We start from the raw sequence: 11268 nt of genomic DNA, 5'->3' as shown, positions 1-11268 counted from the left end.
CGGTTGATACCAGAAATAATTACCTATAAACAAGTCATATTCCTATTTATCGTCTCTTCTCCATACCTTCCCAAGCAGCCTAATGCCATATTTTCATCATTTCCTATTATTGCATTCCAGTCTCCTAGTAAAATGATGTTTTGCTTTACTCTTGTATCTCATCAATAAGTTTCTGTCTCTCATCATAGAATAGTTCTGTTTTTGCATGCTCTGTTCCTTCTACCGGTGCATATATCTATATTATGTGACATTCTTCCTCTTCTAACTTTATCTTTATGTATATGGTTCTTGATGATACTGGTTTAAATTTGGTTATTCTTCTATTCATTTCTTTCGTTACAACTATTCCCAGGCCTTCTTTTGCCCTTTGTCCTATCTGGACTCCGGAATAGTATAGTATGTGCTGCCCTCCGATATCGACAATTCCATTTCCTACTTTTTTCGTCTCGCTTATTCCTATCAACTGCAGCTCAAATCTTTCCATTTCTTCTCTTACGTTAGAAACGTTAGATCTAAAAAGTAAAAAATACGTGATCAATATTTGTCAAAAATCTATCGAATGATACCAAACACGACTGCCCACGGAGAGAGTGGGGATATTAAAAGGCTGATTAGATCAATCGCACAGAGGCGTTCAAGATGTGGTTAGGTGCAAGAATGCTCACAATACCCTGGACAGCAATACAGACCAACAAAGCTGTGTTTAATAGAGCAAAAGACGTTCGTAAATAATAAAAACTATTAAAATAAGAAATAACTCATGCTTGGGACATGTTCAATGTTCATAGAGGAGACCTGTATAGAATTGCTGAAAGATTTTTTTAAAAACTTTCCCAATTCTATCTTAGAAGAGACTTTAAAAATTGTTTCTTAAAATTCTCTAAGAGAATAAACATAATTTAATGCTCATCTCAATCCTCACAAAATGGGAACAATTTCCCAAAACCCCCTAAAAACAGTTTTTAGGATTATAGACTAATTACTTTTAGACTTTAAAAAAATCTAAAAAAAATGGAATGTAGTTTTTGATAAAATACACAAAATGCCAAAAATAGACATGAAGCTGTCTCAAAAAATACACTTTAAAAAAAAATAATTTTGAGGTTATATAAAAAATGGACATGTTTTGCAAAAGCCTCAACCATTCGTGTGAAATTTTTGAAATTTCTTAATTAATTTCATCTCACCTAAAAAATAATAAAACGAAAAAATTACGTTTTTGGTCGTGGGGGAGGGGAAGGGGATGGAAGGTTAAAATTTCGCTGAGTCTTATTTTTAATCACATAGAACTTAAAAAAAATATTTCATTTATTTTAAAATCTATAAAATGTGAAAAACAAAAAAAAACTAAAAATCAGTTTTTCGGATTTTTAAAAATGGAGTACTTTACGGAAAAATTTGAAAAAAAAATAGGAATATAGTTTTTGAAAAAATAACAAAATAAAAACAAAATACAAAAATATTAGACCTGTAGCCATCTCAAAAAAAAAAAAGAATATGTGTGTACATTTTACGCACGTAAGAGTTTATGCTTCTATTATATGATTTCAATGAAATAAATATACTTTCAACAGGTTATTTGTATTTTATTTAAAGATTAAACTAATTTTTACTTACCACTTTCCAAAAATTTTTATTAAAACAATAAGAAAAATAAAAAAAAATTAGAAAACCCACGGGGATTCGAACCGAGGACCTCTCGATCTTCGGTCAAGCGCTCTACCACTCCGCTATACTCCCTTTGCTTTGACAGGTTACAATATTTTTCATACAAACTGACAAATTTGATAGACTAAGTGAGGTATACAAAAATACTTTAAATATACTTACTATTATTATAAAATATCTTACTCCCGAGGAAGACAAATCCAAAGACACAAAAATTATAATAAATATATTTACTAAAAACACTAATAATATATTCTTTTCACGCACACCTTATTTGCGCTACATGAAGATGTAGCGACTAACATACTGTCGGTGTGCGCATGCGCCAAGGAATGTAAAAATTCACCCTCGTGCTAAAGAAGTATAACTTCAAAAAAGTTATACGCATTTAAAGAAATTAAATCAAAATTCATTTTGTGGTTATGTACACAACACCTAGGGCTTTATAAAATATACATGTTTTGTAAATGCCTCAAATATGCCTGTGAATTTTTTAAAATTGTGAACTTAATTGCATCCTACCCAAAAAAAAATGAAAACCAACAAATTAGGTTTTTGGTGGTGGGGTGGAGGGGAAACGAGGTGGTGGGTTAAAATTACACTAAATATTATCTTTTTTTACACAGGACGTAAAAAACTAAACAAATTGAATTATGGGAATGAGGGCATTTTGCATATCTTAACGGGGGCTACCCGTTAAAATTAAATACTGTAAGTATTATAATAGGCATCATTAAATTTATAATTTTTTTTTGCTTAATAAAATATTGTTTAAATCAGCAACTACGTAATTATTGTACACAATGAGTTTTATTCGAGCTAAACCGTGCCTGTGTAATTTTTTTCTTGATATTGTCATCGATATTCCAACGGCAAATGTGCGAATCGCTTGAAATTTGCTCTTTGTACTTTTTCTTTGAACAATGAATGCCGCCGAATGGAGCTGTTGAATGGGAAAAAGATTTTGTGTCTACATTTGTTCGAAATTTTCGATAATATAAAATATGCTCTCAAGACGATATGAGGTTTCGATTCAGTAGACAATCGGTGTTCTTTTCTACTTCCTAACCGGATACTTTACGATGTATTTCGATTTCATTTGATTCAATCTTTTATGGCTGTCACAAAAACGCCTTCAGAAGATGGAAATATTTCACATTTAATATGGATTTGGGCGTTCGGTGGGATCTTGCAGACGATAAAAGGAATTTTTATTTCACATACTTCTGAATAACAGATTCTCAATCAAAACGTTCAAGGAAAAAGCAGAAGGGAATCCTTTTGCTTTTGTGAGAGTGGGATCTTTATTTAAAAGGTCAAAATTTCATCAGCTTTTTCAAAATTAATATAACTGGTCAATGTACAAGAAAAAACTTGTGGATAAAGACATCATAAAATATAATATGACATATACTATTTTATACTAAATAATAGTATAAAAACTTAGTTAAATATAATATAAAAATAAAGTAAATTAAGATCACGTTTTCGATGAAAATTACATTTGAGTGGCCGTTTGTCAAAAGCTGATATGTCCATTTTCGGTATTTTCAGGAGAGCAAATTCAAACTTCTACGACGTCCATAAAATCACAGTTTTGGAGATATCATATTTGGCTTTGAGTTCAATGTTTATACAGCTATTTACACATACCCAAACTTATATGGAATCATCTGATATATTTCTTATTATTTCGTGCGAATTTAAAAAACGAACACACGAAGTCAAACAATATTTATTTTAAAGCAATTAAATAACAGATACATAACAATTAAATAAAACAATAAAGTATTTAACAAACAAATTGAAACTAGTCGTTTTAAAGTCAATAGCATACACAATTTCAATGTAAAACGAATATTGTTTAAATTGTTTTTTATTTTTTTTGTGTTTTGTGGTAGTCAGTGTTATCACCTCTAGTCCTTATGCAAGCTTCAGTTTGCGTGGGCACGCTCCTAATCAAATTATTAACATTTTGTTGTGGTAGGTTGTTCCATCCTTTAAGAGCAGCTTGTATTAGCCGTGCGGTGTTTTGTGGATTATCCCGGCGAGCTCTAATTTTTCTTTTAAGCATATCCCACAAATACTTTATAGGATTACGCTCGGGTGAGCAAGCAGGCCACTCCAAACAAGGGATACCTTCTGCTTCAATGATGTCTGTAGTCACTCTAATGGTATCTAGACGTCCATTATCATGCAATAAAATAAAATTTTCTCCTGTTGCACCTCTCCAGAGCCTGACCACAGGATATTAACATACCTCTGAGCAGTTAAAGTTGATTGGATGAAAATTACAGGAGTTTTTTTACGGATCACAATTCCTCTCCAGAACATTACACTTCCCCTTGTATATTTGTGAACAGATCTGACAGTTTTCGTTCTTGCTTGTCTTCCTCGACCTCTAAGTAGATGATTTCGTGGGTAATCTGATTTTACACAAATCCTGACTTTTTTTGAAAATAGCATATTTTGTCAATTCCCAATGTTCCAGTTTTGGTGGTGAAGAAACCCAATGTTCAAATTTAGGCGATCAATCTTGTGCTGCCTGGATAACTCGGGAACCCATAACTGTCTCCTGCTGTATACTTCTTGGTACGAACTCTTCTTCTTATCGTTTCAACTAAAACAGTTACACCTGTAGCTTCGAAAAGCTGCCTTTGGAGCTGCAGGTGAGAAATGGTTGGGTGTCTTCCAGCTAATTGGATAATTAAACCATCGTGGAGAGCCGTTATTACTTTTGGCGACTTTCCTTTGCTTTATTTTTGAGCTTTTCTAGTTCCTGTTACCTAACATAGGTTTTGGACAGAACGCCCTGTATTACGCCTAGCTCTACAGCTTTGTCCCTCTGAGAACATTACTTTCTCCACAAGACCAATAATCGTTCCTCGTTGTAAGTTCTATAACCCCACATGAGGCACATTTTCGTTTTTGGACGCAAAAGTTAGTTTTTTTTAATTTCGTTCAATTTGCAACTCAAGCAAATAACCTATACCGTACCGAGCTGTACTATCCGATTGTATTATGTATTTGTTTATTTTCAACAAAAACCTTTATTCTTCGCAACAATAACAAGTTTTTTCAAAAGAAATAAATATTACTTTGAAATACATGGTGATCCCATATAAGTTTGGGTGTGTGCATATGAGTTAACATATAAGTTAAAACTGTAATTTTATGGCAGTCGTGGAAATTTGAATTTTCTCTCCTGAAAAGTACCAAAAAGGGACATACCTGCTTTTGGCAAACGACCACTGATTTGTTATCTGAAAAATTTCATAAAAGTTCAAAAACATTTTTTCTGTCTCCCACGTTACACCTTGACACACACATATTTTTATGTAAAACGGGGTAAAACAGACAAACACATTTTACGAAATTTTATTTAAATTAAATATATGAAATTTATGTATAAATTAGTACATATAGTCCGTCCGCTATAACTTTTCCCATGCGGTACAATTCATTTTCAAACAAATGAAGTCAAAACAAAAAGTGAAACGTACGCCGATGTGTGTAGTATAGTATACAGTATACAAAACGTATATAGACATCGACGTTCGTTTCAATTTATGTTTTGACTTAATTTGATTGAAAATGAATCGTACCGCATGGGAAAAGTTATAGCGGATGGATTATAGTAGTATAATTTTTTTTGGAACGATATTGTTATATTTTATGTAGATACCGAGATATTACATCAATTTAACGAAGACACCAGAAATCGTATCGGACAGTACATTGGATTTTGTGCTTATAATATTTTGAGAATACTCTAAACAACACATTTTCTCGCACAATCCACATAGGTCTTGGGCCCACAGTTAAAAAAATTAGTACCTACTTCCCTTTTGAGACTTTTTTTATTGAGTTATTCATGTCGACTTGAACTTTTCTAATGCGGAAAATTTTCGGGTCTTGTAAATATAAAGGTTTCTAAAAACTTTGGCGTACTACATAAATCAGCTGTGGTATATAGAAAAATCAGCTGTGCTATAAAAAAGTATACATTTTATGACTCTCTATTGTGTAAGGGCCGGAGTAGCTCAGGCGATAGGATATCCGGCTTTGATGCCGGTAGGCCGGGGTTCGAACCCCAAGCTCCTACAAGAACAGCTAGACATTTTTAAAAATGTCTATAGGTCCCAGGTCGAATCAGCCTGAATAAAATGAGTACCTTGTGTAAAACCAGTGGTACTAATAGGCGTTTGAAGCGTAGCACTGGCCCTGTTACCTTCCTTGTATACCGTAGGCCCTAAATATAGCAAACTACCCTGCTTCAACCCCAAAACCGCGTTAGCGGTATAAAATGGGAGACTATTATTATTTATCATCCCCCCCCCCCATATGAAGGCTCACTAATGTACTAGTAATATTGTCCGACAAAGGACCCCGCAACACCCCTTATAGAAAAGTGGTCCCGGTCACATTTAACGAAACTTTGGTCAATGATAGTTCTCAGTGAGTAGATTAAAAAAGTCCATGGCATCTAGGTCTGATAAACTCTTATTCTCCAGCTACAGCCTTTTGAAGTTCCTAAATTCAGGTACTCGGAATAAAAATATATATTATTTAAAAAAAAGAGACTAATTTTCTTCATGCATATTTGCGTGTTTCATATGAATTCGTGATTAAAAATAGATGCATCGTCTTTTAGCCTTCAGAAATCTTCCGAAAAGTTCTCAAAAAACTGAAGAAGTGCGATAGAAAATGTATTGCTACAACGATATAAGAATTATTATGTTTTCATGAATGGTTCAAACTTATCCAATACCAGCATACCTGCGGTTCTACCTTATCTTTAGAAAACTACTGAGCAGCGGCGGATCTAGGGGGAATAGGATAATTCTTCCCGTAACACTGTCCAGAATTAAAGAAAAAATTGTTGAAACAAAAAATATACTAGCTGACATGCAACTTACAACAGACAGACAAATTTAACCCAATCAACTGGGTTAAGAAAATATTTTTTTATATATCGGTTGGTGTTTTATTGAAAGTCGCCCCCTCTCCTAAGGCAAATATTCAGACACTGCTACTGAGCGCCTTCAGAAAATTGAGGAAAAACCACAATAAGTGCTGTTAGAGCAGAACATCTCACGTTTTCACGCATTCAGAAAAGAGTGTCTCTAAAAATCATTAGCTAGGCCGACCAAGCAGTAGTTTTTGCAAATAGCTCAGATGATTTGCAAGCTATAATCTCCAGCATATCAGATATGAGTAGATTAAATGGACTTGATCTCAATACAAAAAGAAAAAACAAAGTACATACATAGGACGTACATAATACGTAGGTAAACGCGAAATATTAATTACAATGTTCTATGGAAAACTCGGGCTTATGTTATTTTCGACTATCTGTACGTTAAGATTTTGCCGATTTTGGTCAAATGCACAATATTTTATGTCGCGTTAACTAACGATCTATCAGGATATTTCAGTAGCAATGGCGGAACATTTGCCTTGTGGGCGGGGGGCAACTTCCAATAAAATACTGGCCCCAAAATATATAAAATAGATAAACCCAAACTACATAAAAGAAATAGGTAATAACACGTGCAATAAGTTCCCTTTATTTTCTTAACTGTCGAGTTAATTGTGTTGAATTTGTCTGTCTGAAGTAAGTTGCATGTAAGCTAACATATTTATTATGTTTAAACAATTTTTTGTTTAATTCCAGACCGTGTTATTAGGGAATTCCCCATATCCCCCTAAATCCGTCACTGTTCAGTAGTTTTCTAAAGATAAGGTGTAACTGCAAATATGATGGTATTGGATCAATTTGAAGTTCATGAAAACATGATAATTGTTACGTTACTCTAGCTAGCAGCACATTGTCTGTCGGATTTCTTCAATTTTCTTAGGACTCTTCGGAGGTTTTCTGAAGACAAAAATAAGATGCAGCTATTTTGACCACGAATTCATATGCAACACGCAAATATGCGTGACGAAAATGAGTCTGTCTTCTTTCAGTAATAGATATTTTCATTCACTATACCGTGATTTAGTGCACTTAACGTAAACCGAGTACCTAAATTTAAGAACTTCAGAAGGTTGTAGCTCAAGAATAATAGTTTTTCAAACCTTGGTGCCATGGACTTTTTTAATCTACGCAATAAGGACTATTATTGACCAAAGTTTCATTAAATTTGACCGGGACCACTTTTCCATAAGGAATCACTTAAGAACTCACTTAACTTTACTTACTCACACGTAGCAGCTCTTTACAAGAAGTTTATTTACCTGAAACAAAAAAAATACATGATAATATATAATATTTTAATAAAATTGGTATAAAATATAAGCCAACACTTATTATAAGTATATTTTATTGTAACAAGAGACAAACAATAAGTGAAAACTGTTTAAATAGCAACTCTGTTTTTTAATGTTCATCAACTGGAGCGAAAATAAGAAAAGGAAAAAGACGGCAACGCTGAAGAAAAACATCCTCCGAAAGCTCCGAGATTGGTATCAAGAGACAACAGCTAATCCGTTAGAAGCTGTCATAAGTAAAGTTGTTATTGCAAATATGATCGCGATCGCCAAAGTTCGAGAATCGGACAGAGTACTTTAAGAACAAGAATATTATAATATGTTTTTTTTTAATCCAGCATTATTCGAAAATCTGGAAGTCAAACAAATCCTGTTATTCAACTGTAATGAATTTCATAGCTATTGAAAACACAAAGAAATTTTAACAAGAGTTGTAGATGTGTATAATTCTGAAGCTTGTATTATTGTTACTAAGTTTAAACTGTACTTAAAAAAATAAATGAGTGTTTTGTGCATTGTTGATAATAAAACAAAAATATTGTCGACCTAGACCTACTCAAATAGACGCCCCTCGTTGACAAGTGATATATAAATTTTATGCACAACATAACATCACCTTGTTACTATGCTTAACAGTGACATTAGTAATACCAAATATGCCTCCAATACTATTTAGCAAGGTTGATAACCCCACTTGTATTATAGTTTAGAGTAGTTTAGACTAGATAGTATAAATATGTAATGAGTTTTGGAGTATGTATCAAACAAAATCTACTGTTCAAAGACAATTATCATATTCAAAATCAAAATGTTTAAATTGGTGAGTAAAAGATCTTTTGTTTTTATTATATCAAATCTAGTTTTTGTGGTACTTTATTTGTTTTGTATTTTATTAAATTCATTTTTTTAGAAATAAAAAGCATATATCGGATATTGAAATTTATTAAATCTTGTTCAAGTACTTTCGCTCTCAGACCATCATCAGGGGATTTCGTCAAAATAGGGGAAGATATTTTGACAAAATACCCCTGATGATACTCCGAGAGCGAAAGTACTTGAGCCAAGATTTAATAAATTAAACTTATCGATATCTGCTTTTATTTTTAAAATTCATTTATTCGAGTATTCAGTTATATCTTATTTTATATTTAAATCCGCCTAAATGTATACATTGTAAGAGATTTTTTACAAAAAAAATTGTACAAAAATTTTATTTTCTAATTTAATCTTGTATAATATATGGTAGGTCCATTGTTATGTCGTTCATTTTTACATTATAGTTTTTAGAAAGTAGGTATAGCTTCGTTTGAATAGAGGTTTTTAAAAATTATTGTAAGAATTATTACTAACAACAATAAATATATTTTCATTTAAACTCTTTCTTCCAGGTATTACTCTCTGCCGCTCTTTTGGCTTTATCCGCTGCCGCACCAGCACCTGAGCCAAAGCCAGCACCAAAAGCTGATCCAAAAGCACAGTTCTTAGCAGCTCCAGTTGTAGCTGCTCCTGCTGTAGCCTACTCTTCTGCATACGTCGATGCACCTCTTGCCTATTCCAGTTATGTAGCTCCCTCTGTGTATCCTGCTGCATATTCTGCATATTCGCCATACGCTGCTTCTTATGTATATTATTAGCTTTAAAAGCTATAATTTGAAAAATATATTTATTGAAAAGTATAAACTTGTTTAATTTTTGAAACAAAGCAACACTCCGGACCTATACACAACGTATTTTTGTTGCCGAGTGTTACTAGAAACGACAATAATGTAGATGTCTGAAGTGTCAGTGTAGATGGTATATACAGAGGATGGGCACTAGCAAACTCATATCTTACTAAGTTGTTCTGTACAACTATCATGAAAATATTACATCAGTTATGTTGATGATTCCGTCCTAATTACAAGCAACGCACAAGAACTGCAAAAGAAGCAAACCGCATAAATTCGGTAGGTTATCATAGAGAAATCAAAGGTTTGGATCTAGTTTTTTCAAAACTAAAATTTTAGTAAAAATAAAAATGTATACCATTTTTATTTTACCTTTAATTTTAAATTTACTTTTTAAAATTTTAGTATTTTTAAAGATACCAAGAAACGTACATTTTTGTATGCCAAGACACAAATAAAAATAATAATAATAATAATATGACAGGTAAATTCGTCAATAAATAGGAACCCCAAAGAAACATTGAACTAACGTTGAATAAAAATATAAAATAAATCTAAATAAAGTAGATTGAGAAGCAGTGCGGCCGATATGTGAAACAGTTGCACATTTAATGATACAAGCATATAATTTGGACCACATATACTACACATATAAAGGTTCAAATTTAGATATGAGGCCATCTCAGATTTTGCCTTTTACAAAAATGGCTGGCATTCAAAATGGCGACTATACATATGTGTTTAATATTACCATAACTCTTGAACGAAAAGTCCGATTTCAACCAAATTTGGTATATAGGTTCTTTTTTTGATTTACAAGATGTATGTGGTGAACCAGAAGAATCGGTTTACCAAAAGTTGTGTTTTTACTGGTTGTTTATGTAAAAACATGTTTTTTTTTCAATTTTTTCCCTCTGTGTATATTAATTTTTCAAAAAGGTAATACCGCAATTGAAAATAGCGTAAAAATATTTTGTAGAAAATATTTTGAACTTTCTAGTTATGTTACTGGCCATTTAATAAATGCATAACCTATCTTCACATGTACCTATGTGTGGCAGATTCGTGCAAAATTTTATAAGAATTATTGTGAATTGAATGGCAGAATCATATAATTTGGACCACATATACTACACACATCAAGGTTCAAATTTAGATAAAAGGCCATCTCAGATTTTACCTTTTACAAAAATGGCGGGCATTCAAAATGGCGACTATATATATGTGACTAATAGCACGATAACTTTTGAACGAAAAGTCTGATTTCAACCAAATTTGGTATGTAGGTTCTTCTTTTGATGTGTAAGACCAAGGTCTTAAATAGAAAGAATTGATTGACCAGAAGTTGTGTTTTTCCTAATTTTTATGTAAAAACATGTTGTTTTTTACCAATTTTTTAACCCTGTATATATTAATTTTTCAAAAAGGTAATACCGGCGTTGAGAAGAGCGTAAAAATATTTTTTAGAAAATATTTTGAACTCTGTAGTTATGTTCATAACCAATTAATAAATGCATAACGTATCTTCACATGTACCTATGTGCGGCAGATTCGTGCAAATAATATAAGAATTATTGTGCACTTAATGCTAAAATCATATAATTTGGACCACATACACTACATATACAGAGATTCACATTTAGATATGAGGCCATCTCAG

The 11268-nt window shown here is 32.4% G+C and overlaps 1 protein-coding gene across 1 annotated transcript; it reads left to right on the top strand.

Moving 5' to 3' along the window:
* The first annotated feature begins 8646 nt into the window (after positions 1-8646).
* LOC114333375 (neuropeptide-like 3) lies at positions 8647-9575 on the top strand. The gene is made up of 2 exons (XM_028283244.2): positions 8647-8761; positions 9330-9575. Exons 1-2 carry the CDS (start codon positions 8750-8752, stop codon positions 9573-9575), a joined length of 258 nt encoding a protein of 85 aa, XP_028139045.1. The 5' UTR covers positions 8647-8749.
* Positions 9576-11268: the final 1693 nt, after the last annotated feature.

Source organism: Diabrotica virgifera, chromosome 1 (genome assembly GCF_917563875.1).
Source record: "Diabrotica virgifera virgifera chromosome 1, PGI_DIABVI_V3a".
Classification (NCBI taxonomy): Eukaryota; Metazoa; Arthropoda; class Insecta; order Coleoptera; family Chrysomelidae; genus Diabrotica; species Diabrotica virgifera.
The sequence above is the reverse complement of the archived record's forward strand: the minus strand, read 5'-3'. Positions and strand labels throughout refer to the sequence as shown.